This window comes from Hyperoodon ampullatus (assembly GCF_949752795.1).
Source record: "Hyperoodon ampullatus genome assembly, chromosome: 7".
Classification (NCBI taxonomy): Eukaryota; Metazoa; Chordata; class Mammalia; order Artiodactyla; family Ziphiidae; genus Hyperoodon; species Hyperoodon ampullatus.
The window spans coordinates 85,232,056-85,254,444 of record NC_136920.1 but is presented as its reverse complement, the minus strand read 5'-3'; the positions used below and the strand labels follow the sequence as shown (position 1 = coordinate 85,254,444).

The window sequence follows — 22,389 nt, the reverse complement described above, 5'->3', positions numbered from 1 at the left end:
TGGGGAGATGTTAAGTAAGTATGTGAGGAGGACAGGATGGCACTCAGAGATAGCTAACATGAAGGAAGAGACCCTGACCTGAAGGATGCAGAAAAGGCCATCTGTCTCATGGGGTCTTTGCTACTAACAGATCACAAGGCAGGCTCACTATAAAGACCTCGCCAAAAAACCACTGCAATGTAAACACATTATCTGTCCTACATCAGACGTGTGACTGCCCTAGCAAATAAGAGACCCAAGGAAATGGAAGGTGGAGCTTGTAACGATGGAGGAGGACTCCCATTTATTGAGTGTCACCACATGGCAGGCATGCAGCAAGAGGCCTCAGTCACCTCATGAGCGAGGCACTGTTACTCCCACTTGGAGAGTAACTGAGGCAGAGGGAAGCTGAGTGACTTGTTCTAAGTCACACAGAGAACAAGCCTCAAAGCATGACTTGAATCCAGACTTCAAAGCCCACATCCTTACTTCCCCATGTGGAAGCAAAGAGGCTGAGAAGGCAAAGCAGCAACAGATGCTTCCAGAGGGGGCAAGCTTAGACGGAACCTCACCGTGGGAGGCCCACGATGGCAGAGGGCACTGTGTTCCTCTGGAAAGGAGATGGCCCGAGGCCCAACCACGGCTCTGGGAATGGGAGCTGCCCAACTAAAGACCTGTGGGGCAGGCCAGGAAGGGGGTTTCCGTTTACATTTGTGTTTCTCATCCCCAGCAGCACTGAGGAACCCCTGAGACTCTCACCACTGATGAGGACAGGGACCGATTCAACTGGAAGGGCATGTGATGTTCATTCATCTGACAAATACTAAGTGCCTTCCATCTGCGTGGCTAAGTGCCTACAACAGAATGGTGAGGAAGACAGAGTCCCTGCCCACAAGATGCTTACAGTCTGAAACTGTCCTCAAAAAGTGTCTTAGGTTCCTCTTTGTAGTTAGAGAGGCAAGAGATACCAATAACCTGACTTGGAAAAAAAGGTTTTAAAACTTAAATACATCGATGCTATTCTGTTTTTTTCTTAACTGCTACCACTTCTGTACCTTTGAGACTATGAGAGTGTAAGAGCATGCACCACACACAGAAGTGCAAATGCACACCTACCTGTTACAACTTTAAAGATGTATTCAAGTAGAAACTGTCAGTACACGACAGGAAAGGCATTATGCCTTTATCCTAAGATGGGAGTAGAATAAAAGACCCCTAAGAAATATGACAGTGAGGTCACTCATACAATTGGAGACTGTTGGGGCCCATCCTGACCCAGTCTACGGAAGTGAAGAGCTTGCCTTTTTCAAGGTCTAGTGGAAGAGGCACAGGACAAGTAGTGTTCCTCTTCCCCAGGAAGCACAGTACAACCTGAACAAAGGCACTGCTGCAGAACATAGATTTCAGCCCCTTAAAACCAACCCGGGGCTAGAACTAGAGGGCCAGGAGATAATCGGACAGGAAAACTGGAAGACTTAGTTTGAGATAATTTTGTATCTGGGACTCTTGCAAAAGTATGCATTTTTCTACAAAAGCTATGCATAGAAAGAGATCAGGTGTAAGACGCCACAGGCACCAGAGCTGAATTGAAAGAGAAATTTATGGAGCAAAGGAAGAAACCATAATCCATGTTTCCTGAGAAACTCTGAATCGTAACTCTGATAATCTTTTTCTGATTGGGAATAGGATTTAGAATAGAGATACCAAAGGGAGACTATATAATTTCTGATCCAGAAGTGCTTTAAGAATACAGATGGAAATGAATTTATATGCTACCATCAAATACATGTGTCTCTGAGGCCAGACAGATGGAAAGTAAGAGAGATTAGACGGAAGTAGTGCACAGGGACTTTCAGGTGAGGCCAATTCTAGTGGCCACTGCTTCGTGAGAAAGCTTGCTCAGTGGGGAGGCCCGCATGCAGTGGTAGGAAGGGCACAGGCTTGCAGGCCAGGATGAGTTAAGTGGAATCTCAGATGTGGCCCTTACTAGCTCTATGATTCTGGGAAGCTTCTTTAATCTGAGTATCATTTTCCTCACTTATAAAATACATGTCTACCTCAGAGAATTGAACTGCACCTTCGTATATAAAGTACACAGCTGCTTACCTGATATAGTTAGTATTTAATAAATGTCAGTTCCTTTTCTGTTGTGATTGCTCATGACCTTTCAGTGGTGGGCCCGGAGCTTCCCGTAAGATATAACCATCGTCAGAAAGACCATTTAACTATCTGCTACTTAGACGTGCCCACCGAGAAAGAGGCCCTTGAACGGACTCCACTCAGAGAACACCTAAGATTCTGGAGTGACCCAAGAGAATGGCAGAGGCAGAAGAGCTCATGGTCATCCATTCATAATTGCCCTTCAGGAAAATGAATGTTCCCACCTGCGAACACAGCCCTCTCCAATGGTCCCATACACTGTCCACAAACCTTCTCCTGACCTTTCCGCAGAGATGGTTTGTAGAGACCTCTTTTCTAAGAGAACGATTCCATGGCCTGGCACGAGGTCCAGAGCTTGCCATTTAATTTTCTCCTGGACCCACTGCTTGCTGAAAAACTTAACCTGACATATTCTTTTTTTTCTTCTTCCTCTCTGTCTGCTTCCTGACTTCACGTACTTTTCTGCCCATAGATCGCAGGACTTTCTCTTTTTTCCCAGCTCTTCTGCCATGCTACTCCAGTCCCACGTGCCCTCAACACACACACATGCTCACTCAACCACACTCACTCTTTAAGAAATCCTCACACAGATGCCAGGAATGTGTCTGCTGTCCTTTTGACACAGAGTCTGATGCCATCTTCGGGGCCATGCGGAGGGCAGAGCCACAGGACGTGGCATTCGTGTACTCTGCTGCTAGCCTGGCTCGTATTTTTATCGTGGCTTTGCTCTGGGCATCCAGGCAGGGAACCAGGCCAGCTTCTTCTCATTCCTTCACTCTATATCAGGACTCCATAATAATCTCACCCCTCACCTTGGCTGGGTCTTCCTGCCCCAAACCTTCTACCATCAATGGAGCACAGTACATCTCTCCTCTTTCCCTCCAACCCAGTCAATGTCTGAATACTTGTCCAGTTCCCTAAACCTGATTCTCACGCATGCAGGGATACTGTTGGTTTCTCCTGTTTTCGGACATGAGCAGTCTACACAAGCTGGACTCACTCCTTGGCTTAGACTGCTACCCCCACTCCTCTCCCCTCCCTTAGACTCTAAGTCCAAATAAGGAGTGCTCCTTCTTACATAATTGGATGTTCCCAGCACAGAAGCTGACACACGAGGTCAGGCGCGCATGTGTGCAAGACTTCCCTTTGACTTAACGATGCCTTTTTTGGGCATCTAACTTCTCTTCAGCTCCCTGCCCCCTCTCTCTCCACACCACCAACAATCAAGGGAGATTTATGGAGCCTGGCTCAAATCAGAACTCTTCCAACCTTGGCTTGGAACGAGGGGTCAGAAGGTTGAATTTACTCTCTCTCTTCTTTTTCCCTTGCAGGCCAGAGATAGAGAAGGAGGGGGGAGGAGGGGAGGGGAGAGAGGGAGAGAGAGAGAGATTGAGGCTGTGCAGGAGAGAGAAAAAGCGAGAGAGTGCATGCTTCTGATCTGGCAGCGGTCCCTGGCATCCCAGGCAGTTAGTTATGCATATAGGTCTTTTAAGGGAGCAAGGAGAATAAGGAAAGCTGGAAGCAGAAGAAATTAACTTATCTTCTTGGAGATGATAATGCTGGAGGTTGGAAAATGATGACATTTTTAAAAGGAGATGCGTCTAAGTCTAGATGCCATCAGGGATGGCAGTGTGCTCAGGATAACCAGAGAAGTGGCGGTAGCTACCCGTGGCATCAACACCAACTCTCCTTCTCTTTCAAACTTAAAGAAAGAGAATCCAAGTATTCTGCAAAAGGATATGGCTCAGACACAAGTGGTTTCAGGGAGAGAACAAACATGCTGCCTCCCGAGCAGCACTCACGGGGACAGTCTTGGAGAGGCCAGCACTGAACCGGCTGGGACCACCCACACCTCTCCGGCGTAGCGAGGACAGGTGGGGCAGGAGGTGCTGCAGCTTTGGGGCGGTATCACGTTCCAGCGTATTTGCTTACCAAAGCAAATAACGCCCAAGAATGTAGCACTGCATGAACCTCTTTTTAAAAATAAAAATGCAAGCTGTCCAGGGGACAAGTAACATGGGCTGACTTGAGGGTGCTGCAGAGTACTCTGTGTTATATGTGAGTGGGCATATGTGGAAATGCAGTTTTTGTTTTACAAACTGACTGGCAGTCTCCTCTCGGGGAATGTATACTGCTTTGAGTCAAAGATTTTGGGGCTGGCTTTTATCCCTTCAAAACATGGAGCAAGGGCTTCCCTGGTGGCGCAGTGGTTGAGAGTCTGCCTACCGATGCAGGGGACACGGGTTCGTGCCCCAGTCCGGGAGGATCCCACATGCCGCAGAGCGGCTGGGCCCGTGAGCCATGGCTGCTGAGCCTGCACGTCCGGAGCCTGTGCTCCGCAACGGGAGAGGCCACAACAGTGAGAGGCCCGCGTAATGCAAAAAAAAAAAAAAAAAAAAACATAGAGCAAACATCTGATCCTGAGAGACAGTTACTATAGCTGAACATCAGACAAACCTGGGTTCACACTGTGCCTGTAGTATACTTATTAGCTCCGTGATCTTGAATGAATAACCACAATTCTTTGTAAGCCTTTGCATCTTTGAGACGGGGATCATAAGAGGTCTTTCACACGGCTTTTGCGGGCATTCAATGATATGCTTGTAGTGCTCAGCACAGTGTCTACACAAAGTAAACTCTCAACAAAAGTTTGCTGGATGGTAAACCCTGAAGCTGATAAGACTATTAATGTCTACACTCTGAACCCCGAACTAAGCCCTGTCTTTTCCATGTGTACCATGCACATGGAACTTGCTGGTACAGACCATGGGCCACAGGCATCAGATCCTCTAAGCCCTGGAGGGGGCACTGGGATTCCTCCTCCGATGTCCATGACTTCTTGACTGCTATCTTAAGGAAGCTTCAAGAACAATGTGAACCCAGCACAAGATAGTTGAGGAGAGGGCCAAGCATATCATTAAAAAAGCTGGGAGTAATGATTTATAGAGAAAGGTGAAAAACCTTGAAGAGGGAGGAGTGAGACTCTTCATGTAATTCTAGTTTGTAGAGGCTCAGGGCAAGGAGGGTGTCAACATCTGTGTTCCTATTTCTGTTGCAGCTCATACAAAACAAAATGGACTTAAGAATAAAGTTTTATTAGATGTAAGAACTTTCTGACAGGAAGAAATATGGGGCAACTCAACAAGTACAAAATATCATCACTTGGAAATACCTAGGATGAACAGAGGTTAACAGACCACAGTTAGAGAGTTTTCCAAAAGTAACTAGCCACAAAATTCTGTTCTTGCACAGTATTCATTTTGGCTTCATTCAAATTCACTATAAGCATTCAGAATTTTCTCCCTTTAACAACAAAAAAGGATGCCACCCAATTCAAAAAAAAAGTGAAAAGAGAAGAAAGTCAAGGGAAATTCGGCCACAAGCCCTCTCCCTGATTTTGTTTATGGCATGAGCTACATTCACCAGACAGCCATCTACCCAGCTAATCAGGTGTGGTTCCAGTGGAACTGTCAGGGTATGGGGACGGAAAGGGGAGGAACTTAGCCTGACTCCAAGTTCTTCTCGTGAGGAAAGGTGCGACTTGATTCCAGCAGCACCAGTAAACCTGGAGAACAGTGCCGCACCTTGTACAGAACCTGTGCTTGTCTGTGCTGCAGAGAGACCAGGTGGTCTGCCGCCTACTGTCAGACGCGGGGATGCTCTGGTTGTCGCCTTTGCAAATGAGTCCACTGGTATAAAGTCACCTTGAAAGGCCTCACACGCGGTCCTGTTTAGAAGAACAGGGGTTGTGTGCAACCGCAAAGACAGGCACAGTAGGAGCAGCGGAGGCTGCAGCAGGAGACTGATCTGCGTGGGGCATCCTGAACAGGGCAGAGAATCTGGGGCCACTAGCTGGAGGAATCAGAAACAGAATGCACTTTTTACCCTGCTTTCCTTTTCCTGAAGCGCAAATATGAAGACCTAACGTTTACTGGACATGTTCTATGCACCCAGATACCTACTGATAGACATCATTACTATTCCAAAGCTCAGACAGATTAAAGACAGCAGAGTCATGTACACTGAAGTGGGCAAGAACTCGGGCTTTGGAATACCTGGGTTTGATTTCTACCCTCACCAAGCATTCACTTTGTGATCATGGATAAAGCCCTCAGTTCTCACCCCCGCTAAACCGTAAAATATGTAAAAGCAGGCACCATGTCTTATACTGACCAGCTCTTAATATTTTTTCAGTGAATAAAGGAATAAGACCAAAACAATCACCCTGCTGGAGAGAGAGAGGAGTATTTTAAGGTAAAGTGGGATGTGTGCCACAATGCAGGCTTACCCATGTCTACAGTCAGGTCAAGGCAGTGCTTACACTAGAGAGCACCATCTATTTACTTCACAACCCACCCTCCACCTTACTGTCTCCTCCCTATCACGAGGCAATTTATGATCATCGCCCACGGAGGTAATGCAGCCTGGCTTGGAATTCTCACAGCCTACAATTCCCCTGGATTTAATTCTTGTATTAAAGCTCCCTAGCTACATAAAATACCATTTCTTCAATGACCTTCCTGTAATTCCCCAAATACACTTCTCTCTCCTTTCTGGCCCAAGCTCTCTAATATTCTGAGTTATTCAAACTTCAGGTAACCTTCCTACCTTTTTTATATATGAATCTCAATCCTTTTTGAATTTCTCCAGATTCATCTGTACTTTTCTGTTACTACTGAATAATTTCTTGTGGTCTGAAACCAATTTATCATGTAAATGACTTCAGGAGGTGGGGAGTCAACGACGACACACTAGCTCGTTTAGGATGTTCCCATTTTGGGGGAAGGTGAGCAAAGGTAAGCCTAACAAAGGAAGAGAAATGAAGCCTCAATCAGCAACATTCACACGTGACTGAACAAAACATATGAAGACTCTATTTCCAGTATAAAGGTATTGAGAAGGGAAATGTTTATTCTTTTGTCCAATATTTAATGAGCATCTTCTATATCCCAGGCCCTGTGGAAGCTGCTGGGGATATAAGCCAGTTCTGGCCCTTAAAGAACCACTGGTCTAGGGCAAGGTTTCTCAACCTCTGCACTACTGAGGGTGTAGATACATCCTATTCAGGGTAAGATAATTTGTTGTTGTTTGGGGCGGAGAGGGTGCTCTCCTGTGTGCAGGATGTTTAGCAGCATCCCTGGCCTCTAGCCATATCCTGCCTACCTTCCCAGTTGTGACAACCAAAAATATTTCCAGATATCGCCAAATACCGTGGGGGAAAACTGATATGCTGGGTGAATCACTAGTTTTGGGAAAGTAGACCATTTCTCTAATATACTGTGTTAAGTATTATTATCAAAACTTTGAGATTAGAGAAGCCTCCTTAGATCCAGGGAAAAATGGGAGAGGATGCCATAAAAAGTTTCACAGAATAAATGACATTGAATGTTGATTTTTGAAAAATATTTAGCAGTAGGCCAAGAAGACAAGAAGAGGGGAAGTTTAGGATGCAGGGAGAGAGCAGGAAAAGAACGAGTAGAGCAGACAATAAGGCAGAGACAAGAGGATGAAGAGAGGCCTGAAGGAAGAGCATCCACAGAGTACTGAGGCCACGATGGATGGTGTGCATGGGGAGAACTGGAAATAAGGCTGGGACCAGATCACGTAAGAAAGGAGTTGGAATTTTACTCTAATAAATGAATATATATTTTAAACACAGTGGAAACCTTTTTCAAACAAAACCTTATCTAGACCCCCAGTCTATTAAACTGATCAAAATGGTCCATTCGGTTCTCCCCGTGGCTTCCAAGTTGGCTTCTGAAGCGCCGCTGTGGAACCCTAGAACTCTGGAAAGCATGTTGGGAAAATCACTCTTGTAGGCAACAGAGCACCCTGATGGATATTAAGTGCAGGATATAGGTTCATATTTGCTTTTCAGAAAAAGCGGCCTTGAGGCAGAGCTGAGTATGGAGGAGGGACAAGGGTGAAAGCGAGGCACAAAGACCAGTCAGCATTTTATACGTGGGCTTCACACGGAGACCAGTCTTCAGGCTGCGATACACAGGAAGAAGCACGTTGGCTTTGGAGTTGTGCACATCCAGTTTCAAATTCCACTATGTCATTAACTATGGCCTTGGGTATGTTGGCTGACCTTGCCAAGCTCTACTTTCTTATTCTGTGAGATGGGGCTACCTACCTCACTTGGTTGCTGTAAGAAAATATATGTCAACAGAGGTCAGGTGCTGGAATTGATTAACACTCAGCAAATATAAACGTGCATCCTCTTCTTTCACTTAGTTTCCTAACGATGAAACATTATTAAGACTCCCTGATCCTATGTAACTTTAGGTGTGGAAGGGGCAATTTAATTGCTTGTTGTTAATGGATTTCCTACTTGTTGCAGAATAGATACATAATTCTTAAGTTTTAATTTTTATTTCTGGAGTGGCCTATTAGCGTGAGCCGCATGGTAACAGAAGAGTTCAGGATTTGGCTTCTTCTTACTCTGGGATCTGCCAGGATGTCTCATGCAAGAGTGGCCAAAGCTCAAGCACTATTGTGTCTGTCTGGTTCAGAGACAGTGTCTCTGGCCTTCAGTTCAGCAAAGCTTGCATCACTTTCATGGTTAGGAAGTCAGTAGCTAAAAACTCCATCTATGTACAAATCTTTCAGGAGATTCAAGCGGTGTTGGGATCACAAAGCCTGAATTATAAAATCCAAGTTTTAAATCTAAGTATCCTTCTATTCGTTACCATCCTGTGTCAGTAAGTGCTTCTTCAGTAGTGAATATGTATACCCCTCCTAGAGAAAATCATCTTTATTTTGAGCACTGACCAGTTTTCTCCCTGTCTTTCTTGTTGCTTATCGTCACAGTGACTATACACTGTTAGTTAAGAGACACATCCACTGTAACAAGGTGAAAGGTATAGGGCCCAGGGGTAAAACTGGGTGGAGAATTGATCCTAGAGGAGGAAGAGTTCAGCTGAAGTATCTGAGATCACAGGTGGTGCCTGCCATTCAGTGGATGATGCCAGAAGTCTTATAGAAGCAGACCCATTCACACTTTAGACAACAAGGGGATACTCTCCAGGCACTCTTCATCTCTGTACCCCTAGAACAGAGATTTTATCTTCTCTTATGGCCACAGGTTTCCTGGACTCTATACTTTCCCTTTCTAGTGGAGAATTAGGCATCATATCCAACCCCTGTCCAACCTGAGACTCTAATGTGAAGCAGTCCTACCTCTGAATCAGGGTCCCAAAGATGAGATGAATAACTTTCTGCACGTTCTCCGTACATAGCCATCTCCACTGTTCCATCAGCAGCAAGAGAAGCAGATCCAGGGCTGTGTCAGCCAACTCTGTCTCTGTTCCTGGGGAATGAAAAGGCATCAAGAGTAACTCAAAAGAGACCCGTACTTGAGGAACACATTTCAGTGCACTGGGTCTTCTCCATCTTTATATCAGTCATCTTAAATTTTTGTAATCTATCTGTATTCAAGTCAAGAGATGTTTACTTCATTTCTACAAAGTTCAGCAATAGGCTCTGTATTTCTTTACAATTCTTTTTTCCTTAGTCACTTAGTAAGTATTGTTTATCTTTAAAAAGATTTTGCATATAATTATTTTGCCTCCCTAGCTTCTGTTTCTTTTGTACTTCCCCCAGGAAGCTGAATACATTTTGTTCCAAGGAAGTGCTCACAACTGGTGACTAACGGGAACTGGCAAGGTCCACTCCCTTCCATCCTTGTATTCCACTAACCTCCACAAAGTAGCAAGGAAATGCTGTGAGCAGATCTGGGATTCACTTTTCCGTAAAAAAGTTGCTTTGAAAGCATCTCCATTACACAGAGCTGACGGGTTAGGATTCAGGAGACTTCAGTTTGATTCTGAGATATGTGGTTGTAGGAAAAACACTACATCTTTGGTAAAATGCTATGACAATTACTCATTTCTTTCCTGTTTCAAAGATTGGAAGGACCACAAATACGCTCATACCCATGCTGAGCTGAACTCTCTTAAACAGATGTATTTTATGGATGCAAGCACTGTTCCCTAACCTTGTTCATGGGGTCCCATGTCACTTCTGATTTGCTTCCCAGGAAACTGCCCCAGAAATACATACTGTTCCTGAATAAATCTCAGCTATAACCACAGCTACAGCTGTGATTAATGTTATAATTAATCACCAACAATCATTTTATTAGCCTAGGACCAATGGGTATTCTCTGCACCGGCTTGCCCCAGCATTCCTTGCTTAAGGGTTCTTTAGAACATGAATGATTTCAAATTTGGATAAATCTGCTAGAACTGAACCTTACTTTCTTCTTAATCCCATCCAGTATATATTTTCTTTTTTCTGCGCTGTATTTCAAGGGGGCATGGGAGCTGATGTGGCTGCTTTCTAGTCATTTGCTCAAAATGGGATATTCAGTTCCTTGGAAAATAGCATTCCTTATTCACCCTCTTCAATTCTATCATTTTCTCAGGTTTAGCATTTACCCAGAGCTGCCATCACGTGGTGACAATTAGTCATAGCAGTAAAAAATAAGCGACAGCAAACAAGGCACGAGGTCCTCTTTGATAAAAGTGGTAAATTATCTACCACGTAAGCATGCTGAGTCTCTCAGGGCTGGTAGAAGGGCTCAGGCATAAATTATCCCTTTAGAAATATAACGTTCAAAATTTAAAGACTTGATTTTGGCTAGAATTATATTATTTTACCCATCCCATCTTATTTATAATTTCTTAGAGCTGTCTGATGATTTTGCTGTCCTAACACTTCATTTACTTAACCAGTGAGATGTAAGCTCTGTGAACACAGATCGGGTTGTAAACTCCATTTTTCACAGAGTTAAGCTGAGGTCCGTAGAGCAGAGGTCAGGTGACTGTGGGCACCTGAGAAACAATGGTGAAATCAGTCCTTTTTCCTTTTCTGAACCCAAGATTTTGTGATTTTTTTTTATTTTCAGCAGGAGCCTTTGTTTTGGGGGATTTGAAAAACTTTCTTCTTATAAAAAGTTCTAGCTCTGCAAACCTACTGATATCCAGGGCTCCCAATTTTTCCTCTGTAGAAAACATCTGCACTGCTGGGAAGTAAACCTGCCCTGCCTCAAATGCTTACGAGGTGAGAGTGGTGTCCTCACCTCTTCCCCTCTGCTCTACCTTGGGTAACTTGGTGGTGTCATTTGCCACAGCAGTAAGGAAACCAGAAGGAACAGATCCAGGGGAAAAGATAAATTCCATTCTGTGAATGCTGTATTTCAGCTGCCTATAGTACGACGAAGTGTAGATTTCCAGTAGGCAGTTGGAAATACACCTCCAGTATTGAGGCATCACCAGCATATGTGTTAGGGCTGAAACCAACCAACAGATGAGATCACCCAGGAATGCGCAGAGTAAGAACAGAGAGTCAAAAATAAAGCTCTGGAAGGCTGAGGAGCCAGCAGAGGGGACTGAGGCAGGGCCACAAGAGGGGCGGAAAGAGAACCAGGGAAGTGGCACCACAGACAGCAAGAGAAGAAAATTTCTAAATAAAGGGAGTCGTCCAAAGATATGCCAAAGCATGCCGAAAATACATACGGATGGTATAACCGTGGATCTTATCTTGCTGGAACTCCCTGTTTACGTGCCACACTCCTCTGCTCGACTCAGCTCTGGGACTGTGTCGTATTCCTCTCCGTATCCCAGCAGAGTACCTCAAACATTAGTGTTCAACACCTGGCTTGCTTAGCTGAACAGATGAGAAACTGAAGCAATGAATCCCAACAGTCCCAGGTCCCACGTGGACTGTACCCTGGCTCCCTTCTCTGTCACTTACCTGGATCACTGTTGCTGAGGTCCTGGGCTGGCACGGCTGCACCTGACACACAGTCATCCACACATCCCTTGGAGATTTGTTCAGAATCTTTGCCTGGGGCCTCTGCTGGCTGCGTTTCTAGTAACTTTGTCTGCTTTTCAATAAAGGATTCCATCCCAGACATGGAGAGGATCTCTGACTCCTGAAGAAAGAGCCAGTGGCATGTCACATGAAAAATGCAGAAAGCATCAGGCCAACTGCAGCACTTGTAGTTTCTCTGTTCCTTCCCTGAAAGTGTCATGAGTAGAGGACCCACTGACTCTGTGACCACCTAAGTTTTTTTTTTTTTTAACCTAAATTGCAAGGAAAACAATGCCTCTGTAGTCTCACTTGACACAAAAACTTTGGGTTTTCTTCCAGGAACTGGCTTTCTCATTCTCTCATCCATTATTCCAAGCCCACAACTTTTGAGAAGCCAACCTGCCAACCCAGAACTAGTAGGAATTCCAAACCACTCTGAGAAAATACTCCTAGAATAAAAATCAGAGAGCCAGATGTTGGTTAAGTCCTTTAGGAAGGCACCTAAGTCCTTTCTGATTTTGGAGACTGTCTCAGCTGCCTATAACTGCAGGTTCAACATCCCAGCTATTAGGTCCAAGAATTCTCCAGGGACTTCTTACCACACTGCCTTCCCGGAGACAATAGAGAATCTTCTCGTGTGCCTCAGTTATATTCAGTGCTGGAGCAATTTTACTGGATGAGAACCTCAGTCTGGACCTGGTACAGAAACGAAGAGCAGAAACAGTATGTAATTCATGGTCTTGATCCCCATACAAAAGGGCTGACAGGTATTAATACCTAAAAACAAGAACACCCATACTTATTCTTAGGAGCTTACTATGGTTCAGGGTCAGAGAGACCTAGCCCTGAAAACCCCCAAACAATATATATTCTTGCAATACTTAATATACAGTGCAACACTTGCACTAAGCTATGCCTCCCCTGCATTTGTGAAAGGACTTTTGCTAATGTAAAATAAGGACAAGTCTGTCACGGTTGTATTCCCATAGGCTAGAAGAGTGGCTAGCACATACTATGCACTCATTAAAAATTTGTTGAAGATTAAACAGACAAGTGGCACAGACCAAGGTTGTCCTTGTTGTTCACACCTTTTTGCACATCCACTATTCCCCTTGTGTTCCAAATAAAACCAGGGAAAAAACCACAAGTGCTAACCTCAATGTTTCAAGGAATAGGGTTCTTATAAGCACAGGCACCATGGTTACCCTTCAAATATGGGCCCAGTAAAAAAAAAAAAAAAAGGCTAAGAATTGTGAGTGTTATTGCCGGCCCATGAAACATGAACATAAAGACAGACAGACAGACACACATTCTACAACCCCCCATTCCCCATTCTCTCTCTCCGTTCGTAATGGCCCAGGTACAGATACGAAGTGTCCAGGAAGGGAAGTGTGGTGCCCTTCCTCTCCACATGCTGGCTCTGAGCGCTGCCAGAGAGAACCTGGGACCCTAGTGCAGGAGAGAGTAGCAGCAATAGCCAGTGACTAAAATCGGCCCTGTAGGTGTCCATTCTAGCCCATTTCTGTTTACTGCTAATACACTCAAATTCTGAGCCAAGATTTCCAGAAACGATGACAAACAGAGATCAGTCATAAGCCTTAATTCTTAAAGGGAAAGAAACATCTCAACTTTCCAGGGGAATAAAAAAGGAGAATATCCATATTCTAGAATTTTCCTTCTAATCAAAATTCCCTGGTCAGTTTGGGCCCTAGGTTCTCATGGCAAGACAAACATTCACCAAGTGTGCCTGTGCAGGATCTCAGGCTCAGTCTGTGGTCTGGCTTTGTATAAAAATTAGTAGGTATGACCCATCTCCTCTCTTCTAGGGCCTAAGAGTGGGAATGGGCTTTGGCTGAAAACTGGGGATCAACCTGAGAACTGGGAATGGTTTCTCACTTGGTAGCCTTCTTGGCTTCTGGCTGGGGCTTGCTTTCTGCCTCGGCCTCACTCAGCTCCTCTGTGGGGCTCTGGGGCTCAGAGCGAGGAAATGCTGTCTTCAAGGTGTCCACAATAGCGCTCACCACCACCTGCAGGGGTCAGAGATGCAGGGGTCAGAGATGTGGGGTCAGAGATGCAGGGTCAGACAGAAGCCACAAAGGAGCTTTCTGCACCCAGGACAAGGAGGTGGCTGGCCTATCTAGCAGAGCCTTATCTATCCACACAGACACTAGCTAATGACTTGGTGGAAACTCTCTCCCCTTTTCTCTCTGGCTATAAAAATCTTCTTCCTCACAGAGTTAAGACAAACAATGTCATGGGAAAAGAAGCCAAAACAATGGGATAAATAATAATCTGGAAGTTCTACAGGCTGGTGAAATACTTTTCATTTTCAATTTTTTTCTTTTCATAAAGAAGAATGATTTTTTTTTTTTTTTTTTTTTGGCCACATTGGGTCTTCGTTGCTGCATGCGGGCTTTCTCTAGTTGTGGTGAGCAGGGGCTACTCTTCGTTGCGGTATGCGGGCTTCTCATTGTGGTGGCTTCTCTTGTCGCAGAGCACGGGCTCTAGGCAGGCAGGCTTCAGCAGTTGCAGCATGAGGGTTCGGTAGTTGTGGCTCATGGGCTCTAGAGAGGAGGCTCAGTAGTTGTGGCAAACGGGATTAGTTGCTCTGCGGCATGTGGGATCTTCCCGGACCAGGGCTCAAACCTATGTCCCCTGCATTGGCAGGTGGATTCTTAGCCACTGACCCACCAGGGAAGTCCTCATACAGAAGAATGATTTTTCATTTCCAAACTGATAATACTTTCACCAAGATGTGATTAAGTGGAAGGAATATAGATAGGAATATATGGAGAAAAGAAAGAGTGAAAAGGATTAACAAAATAAGAAATACACTCTAGAAACATATGTGATATAAAAATGCTCAGAGCAATTCACACAGAGTAAAAAATCTGGTTTTTCACTTAATTCGAACAGTTTCTCTTCTTTAACTAGAGAAAGAATAACAAAACTCACTCAGGTTAAAGTTAAGGAATTTGGAATTGATATAAACTTCTCTACTCACAAGGACGAAATGAAACAATCCTCACTGAAGAGTAAGAATTATTTCTATCTCTCAGAATGGGAAAATGACATACAGACATTTGCTAAAAAGAAAAAAGAACAAATGAATGAAACCCTAAAATATCAAAATGGAAGGAGACGTTTACTTTTCCTTTGGCGCCTCTGGCTCATTAATGAACACTGCTGGCTCAGAGCAGCCCAGCACCTGCTTGACCTTATTCCATGTTAGTCCTGCACAAGCGCAGCCAGCACAGCCGAGGCAAGGCTGAAATGGTCAAGCAGCACCCCAGGGAAAGAACACAGAGAACCGCTTGAATGCGGATAACGTAGCTGAGAAAATACAACTCGCTCTCTTGGCTCACAGGACGGTAGTCTGTGGTGAGGGTCCATATCTGTCTTGTTCACTCCTGTATCCTCAGCAACGCATACAGTACGTGGCTTTAAGTAGGCATGCAGGGGGCAGATGTTGAAAAAATCAATGAAGGAACACGTCAGCATGGATGAACACACCTGCAGGGAACTGGGGATTTGACCTCGTTTATCCCTTTCTGATTTGCAGTTTTTTCCTCACAGCAGTGAATGTCTCCTAACTCCCACCACATGAAGTTCCACTGTATCACTTTATCCCCTGAAGTCTAGATGAGAAGAGGGAGAGGCCTCTTCTGCCACAAAAGTCAGTGTTTTCTAACCTCTTAAAACATATGCATTTTCTGATAAGCAGAGACCTCAGCCTTCTGCCCTGGAGGTGCTAAAATCAGTTGGCAACCTCTGCTCACAGGCTCCAGTGTGGTGCTCAAATGTCCTTCTCCTACAGTCTCCAAAGGTTCTGAGTTACCATCTTGAAGAAGGTACAGTTCTCTCACACTCTGTTCTCCAGCAGAGAATCACTACACAAACCTAAGTCCAGCTCGGTGCCTGTCTTAGGGCTCTTTCCTGAGTGACCGACCCTGGGAATGACCTTCATCTCCGGGAGAGACCTTCCTGCCCCACCTATCTGTGGAGATGCAGAAGCACCCTTACATCCCTCCCCTGGAATCACAACGCCATGACATCCCTGGGAGACGTGTGTACACCGACTGTGGGGGGGTATCGTATCCTCATTAGCTGTTCACTGTCGTTCGGCAAGTAGACGACCCAACCAATATTGGCAACAGGTCTTGAAAATCCCAGTGCGTGTTCCACTTACTGGTGGGTGCTGCGTCTCCCACCCCCACCTCCACACTGATGAGAAACTAAGACTGAGCACGGCGGCCCCGCTCGTACCTTGTCTATTCTGGAGACCATGAACGGTTTCTTGACAAAGGCAATACGAGCATCTGTGTTCAGAGCAAGGAACTCCTGCATCTCCTCACTGTTAGCGATCTCAGGAATGGCACAGAGTTGCTGCAAGAGACACAAGAAGGACTTCAAAGAGAAATTCTGGTCCCCAGCTCTCTCCACCTTGGCTTGGGTGTCTGTCTGGTGGCTAGAACGAGAGCAGAGGGTGCTGACCTTCAGGAATGATTCCAAGAGGCTCTTGCGGGCTTCCACTCTGTCACTATCCATGTTTCCAAATGGAAGCTCTGGAAAGAGCTTCTTAGGACCCTTCACATCTTAAAAAAAAACCAAAGTTAATTCATTAACATTCACTAAGAGCCACTGCATATAAAAAGCATCCTGTATGTAAACGAAATAGAACTGTTGAATGCATTTCCCAGGGATTTGTGTTCCCTCACCTGCGGGTTGGAGCTGAGAGGCGGCCCGAGGCTGGCGAGGGGGCTGGGTCCCATGGCCTGGGGCTCATCCCTTCAGAGTCCCTCCCCTGAGTCCTCCCCTCCTTCGGACTTTTTTTACTTCAGGAGTTCCACATATACTCCAGGGATATAATACAGACAACCTACTTTCATTATTAATGATAATATTAAGGTATAAGGGGCCAAACACTATAGTGGTTATGAATAAGGGCCCAGAAGTTTAAATTTTGGCTCCAAGCCCTACTAGAATAATGACCTTAGGCAACTTGCTTAATCTTTGTTTCTTTTCTGTAAAATGGGGATAATGATAGTAGCTATCTCATAGACTGTTATGAGAACTAAATGAGCTAATAAGTATAAAGTGCTTAGTAGAGAACTGGGCATATATTTTCGGTATCAATTATCGTTATTAAGAAAGAGAATGTGCAACTGAAATCCACAATTTATGCCAGAACTTATTAAAATGTTTGAGTGATCGCCGGCATTTTTTTAAAAAACAAAGCAGCTGCTTACTAGCTTATTTTTCGAGTAAAACTTTGTTTTCTTATTGTTCCTGTGCCTCACAAGTACCAAACAGCACACCAAAAAGCCTGTTGTTAAAGGAAAGCTGGCAAGGATTTCTAGATAATATTTTAATATCTAAGAGCAATCGATCTGTAAATTTGGAAAAGTTAATTTAACACCTCACACTACCTCACAGGCACAAGTGGACTGTGAAAGTTTCCTTCCTAAGCTTAAATTAGATGGGGCCCCAGAACAAAGCATTCGGTGGCAAAGAAGTACCTCGGAAAGAATGTTATTAGCGTTGTCCAGCACTAAAACCCAAAATACCCAAAGCAAACTGGGGGAGCACAGGATCCCTGAGGCTGCACTCTCCCCCTCCACCCTCCCCACAAACCAACAGGCCTCCAGCCTCTCAGCTCAGGGTGGCTCGATGTGAACAGCAAGCAGGCATTCTGGGGCTGGGGTAACTCCTGACTTTTGATGAACTTTCGTAGATCGGATTTCTCCTCCAGACGGGTCTGCAGATTCAGGAACTCACGGTAACGGCGGTTCACGGTGTGGTAGGCCAGCTGCTGCAGGCCACTGCTGTTCTCGCCGTCAAGGCCCGTCTCATACTGTCGGGTGAACAAATTTGTTTACTGCATCAGCTTACTGGCCACACAGTAAGAGTACAGTAGGGGTAAAGGGAGCAAGATGTTCCTATTCTGTTCCCGAACGTATTAGATCTGTCTGTTGCTCTAAGTTGTAATGAATAACTCAAACTGAGTGAATTACGGAACGAGATGCATTTCCCAACAGACGTGGCCTAGGAAGTGAAAAATGAGTTTTACTGCCCTCCACTCCTTCTTCCATCTCAAAGCTCTCCCTACAAACACTCTCTTTACTTGTAACTATTTTCAAATCCCAAAGACAAAGGATAAAAAAGAAGGTACAGCACTGATAAAAATGACACTGCCTCTTTCATCCCTAATTATGGGTTTGGATGTTATAAGGGGATAACCATGGTGTCATTATACGCAAGCAGTGATTATCTATATTAGTTGGGGGAAAAACAAATAATCCAAAACAGCCGATTAACAAAAATCATTTGTTTGCCTGGAATGCATTAAAGGAACATGTGTTTTTATTTTGCTTTGGGCAAATTAATTATCATTCTTGGGAGTGACGTTGAATTTTTCTTCCCGAGCACAGATCATCTGTATGATGAGAAGTCATGTGGAGACTAGAGATGTTTTAAGGGGTCAGAGTCTGCTGTCTTCCTAGGCTTGGAGAGCTGGTATGTGGGAAAAGACAACGGTGCTGAAAGTTCCCCCAGAGCGAACACCCTGAACAGCATGAGCTGCAACTTCATACCTACAGGGGAAGACTTTCTGACAGAGTAGTTAAGATATAATAAATTCTGTGGAAGAACAATATATGTGCTTGTTTTCATTAAGAGTAAGTTACTGTTATTGTTTGATTAAGGTATTATACTGTGGGCAAGTGATGGAAGAAACGATCTCCTTGTTGGTGGGACTTGAGACTGGTGTTTAAAATTTTTCTAGAGAGAGGTATTCCTTATGAGCTGAAATGAGCAAAGTAGTCCCTGAGACCAGTACTGAGAAGGAAGGGTCTAGATAAGACATGCAGGTGGAATTCAGGTTAGCGCTCTCAGACTTGGAGCACCTGGGAGTTATGATGCTCTCTGTGGAACAGTCTGCTCCTTGAGGGACACTATTTGATACTGATACGGTCCCAAGCTTGGCTGCACCTCAAAATCACTTGGGCTGCAGACTCTGCTGTCAGAATACAGATTCAGAAAGGCGCTGACGGATTCTGAATGAGAATTTCCCAAGAATGGGCCCCAAGATTCGTATTTTTTAAAAATACAACTCTCCAGTTGACCTGGAGACAGCCTATCCCAAAACCAGCTTTAGGGAGCTGCTGCTCTAACCGAACCAGCCACCTGATCCATGAACCCCCTTCACATCATTTCTGCCAAGCAGTTCCTACTCCTGCTCTTAAACATCTCTAGGAATGAAGAACTTGCTACCTTTTGAGGTATATATAGGTAAATAACCTTCCTTCCTAAAACAAAAAGTATGAAAGATACTAGTACTTAAAAAAAGAAAGAAATTAGCAGGGAAGAAGTTTGGAAAGAATCTCTGGACAAGACTGTATCCATTGGGAACCACTGAAAAATATGACTCTCAGTATACCACGATTCTAGGATTGGTTGTGAGGGTATCAGACAGAGGCCTACTCTGCTTCACAAATGAGCTTCAGACCATTCACATACAGATGCTGGCTGAATTAGCCATAGCAAACTAAGTAAGAGTAGCCTCTCCCCCTCAAAACACTAGCTTCACTGACTCTGCTTTCCGACTCATTCCCAGACCAGAGTGGACGACCACAGTTCCAACCCTGTTACCTTCACCGTGTAGAGCGTGTATGGGTGGAATCCGGTGCCGCTGTGCTCTCGAGCAGTAATGGTGCCGGTAATACGAAGGTTCTGGATGATAACGGGGCCATCTGGACTGCTCAGGGGCTCAAAGCTGAAGGTGGCTGAGCTGAGGGGACCGGGTAGAGAGGACGAGAGTAGTACCTGTGGGAGACTGGGATCTAGGGAGCTCACACCATTGGTGAGATCTTTCTCTAAGCACGAGGGTCGTGGGGGACACATCCCTTCCGGACTGGCCAGCAAAGCTGTAAGAGAGGTGACATCTCCCTGCTCTACGTCCTTGTCTGCTGTGTCAACCTGGATCTCTGGGCAGGAATTCAGCATGGAGACATGCAGGCCAGTCTCTGGTTCTGTTCCTGGACCCTCCTCAGCTTCTGCCCCCTCAATTCCTTCGGATCCCCCATCATCCTTAGACTCCAGAGCCTGGGAACCCCCTAGGGCACACAGAGAGTCCTGAATCCTGGCAGAGAGGAAGGTGCCTGGGTTCATGAGCGTGATGGTTTCTTTGCCCAGTTCAGACAACGGAGACTCCAGCTCTGTATCTTCGGACAAGAACAGAGGCTGCAGGAAGTGAGAAGCGTTGCTTCCTACTTCTCTCTCTTCTAGCACTCCCCCCAAATCTCCCTCCAGTGCTTCATGGCCTTCTTCAACTTCTGGGGAGGGGTGTGAAGGCTCACTACAGTTTAGGAGCACTGGGGCTGGAGAAGGGACTCTCGCATCTGCTAGACTCTGGACCTCCACAATCAGCGGCAGAGATGTGGGCACTGAGGGCTGTTCCCGGGCACTGGCTGGGCAGAGTGGTTTACCCCCTCCTGCCGGGCCAGTTCTGGTCTTGGAAAAGATGCCCACGAGCACAAGGTGGATCCAGTCCGGATCTGAGAGCTTGCTGATCAGCGGTAAGATGACATTGCAAGTAATGAGTTCCACCACTACGTGGCGGCCGGTCCGGGTCTCCAAGTGGGGCTTTGGCACTAGGCCTTGAAGCAACACGTTCACGATGCCACGTGTGTAGGCGACCTCAGCCCTGGGACTCTGTACTGCAGGATGTGGGGCGGTCGCCTGGCAGTAAGCCTCCCAGAGCTGGGAGGGCTCATCTGTGCCACTCTGCTTCCCTGCCGTGGCCTCCTTTGCCTTAAGATAGCTCTGCAGGTGACAACCACAGAGAGTCAGAACCCTCTGGGCAAGAGCATGGCTGTCCACCCTGGCCATCCTCCTCCGGAGCTCCTGGACCAACCCTCGCATGGCTGCCTCCATTTCCTCCTCGAAGGCGGGCTCCTGGCTCACCGTGCGATACCAGGACGACACGAAGTCCCGCATGACCATCCGGATGGTGCGGTCGATCTCCTGCTCCAGCTGCCTCTCGGCCTCGGGGTTTGGGGGGCAGATGGCCATGGGGATGAAGCGCTCCAGGTGCAGCCGACCCGAAGGCCCCACGATGGCGTCGGAACCCAGCCATCCTCCCAGCACCAGCAGCAGCGCAGACAGAAGGCACAGGAGCCACACGTTGACCAGGAGGTGGATGATCAGGAGCCAGCCGAGCACGGCCCCCAGGGCCACCAGCTTCCGGCTACTCAGCAGGTGACTGAGGCTGGGCTCGGCCGGGGGCTCCTGCGCCGCGGTCGCGGTCTCTGCCTTCATGGCGGGCGGGAGGGGGCTCCCCGGACCAGCTCCCTCCTCCTCCATGTCAGAGCCGGCGATGGGGCGCCGACTGCGGCGCGGACAGGAGAGCCGGGCGGCGGGCCCCGACGTCCTACAGGTAGGGTCCAGTGACAAGGGTGGCTCGGCGGCTCGGCCTCACCGCAGCCCCCTCCGGCCGGGGAGCGGCCCTAGAGGAAAACCCTGCGGCCTTCATGGTGCCCGGGCGGCGGCCCGCGGCCTCAGAGGGTGGGCAGGGCCGTGGGCCCACCGAACACTCACGGACGCCGAGGACCGGGGCGCCCGGGAACGGCTCGCGCTGCGCTGCGCCCCGCCCCGCTGAGTCCCGCCTGCAGTGAACGTAGCGGCGTCTCCTCCGCGGCCTCACAGGGTCCCTCGCCGGGCTGGAGCCGCCAGGCGCCTGCGCTCCGCAGCCCGGCTCCTGTCTAAGCGGCCGTCCGGCCGGGAACCGGCGACCACTTCCGGGTCGGCGGGAGCGAGGCATGTTGGGAGAGCGCCGCGCGCCCCACGGCCCGGCGCGGCCCGGCTCCCTCTGGTGGTGAGGAGCCGCCGTGACCGCACAGCGCGAACCAGTCAGGCGTGCGCCCACTTCCCAGAGGTGGGGACCTGCGAGCAGGCTTGCAGGTAAGGACCCTCCGAGACTCACTTCCCGCTCCAGGGATTAAATGAAGTTTGCAAACACCGGGTACCATTTAGGCAAACTCAGTAGTCCAGTTACTTTAATCTCATGTGGGCATTTTTTAGTTGGCCTGGTGACACATTTTAACATTCACCCCCCACTACCCAGCACCCCTCTCCCAACACCCATGCTCAGCTCAGAGAACTTGTGCTCAGGAATTGCTGAATACGAGACATAAAACATTAACACAGAGATAGATTTATTCCTAACATTTCATAATACCGTATAATAAAATCTTTTTTTGTGTGATTTGGGGTTATTTGTTGGTGGCATTGCCCGAGCAATCAAATCTTTTGAGCATCTGCTAGGTTCAATCCCTGTGATAGGTAGTGTGGAGGAGTAGAAGCGGTCCTTGTCCTCAAGGACCTTGCAGATAATTGCGGAGACGAGTTCTTGGGTCATGAGTGAATATTTAA

At 46.8% G+C, this 22,389-nt stretch overlaps 1 protein-coding gene across 1 annotated transcript in view; it reads right to left on the bottom strand.

Moving 5' to 3' along the window:
- Nucleotides 1–21,321, bottom strand: part of SNX19 (sorting nexin 19) — a gene marked incomplete at its 5' end in the record, with an annotated part of 37,307 nt that extends 15,986 nt beyond the window's left edge. Inside the window, 8 exons of the mRNA XM_079707710.1 lie at nt 9,322–9,451; nt 11,899–12,079; nt 12,558–12,654; nt 13,855–13,985; nt 16,225–16,344; nt 16,453–16,553; nt 17,674–17,812; nt 19,609–21,321. Coding sequence (XP_079563836.1) covers nt 9,322–9,451; nt 11,899–12,079; nt 12,558–12,654; nt 13,855–13,985; nt 16,225–16,344; nt 16,453–16,553; nt 17,674–17,812; nt 19,609–21,321 — 2,612 coding nt within the window. The remainder of the gene's footprint in view (nt 1–9,321; nt 9,452–11,898; nt 12,080–12,557; nt 12,655–13,854; nt 13,986–16,224; nt 16,345–16,452; nt 16,554–17,673; nt 17,813–19,608) is intronic.
- Between the last annotated feature and the right edge of the window lie 1,068 nt (nt 21,322–22,389).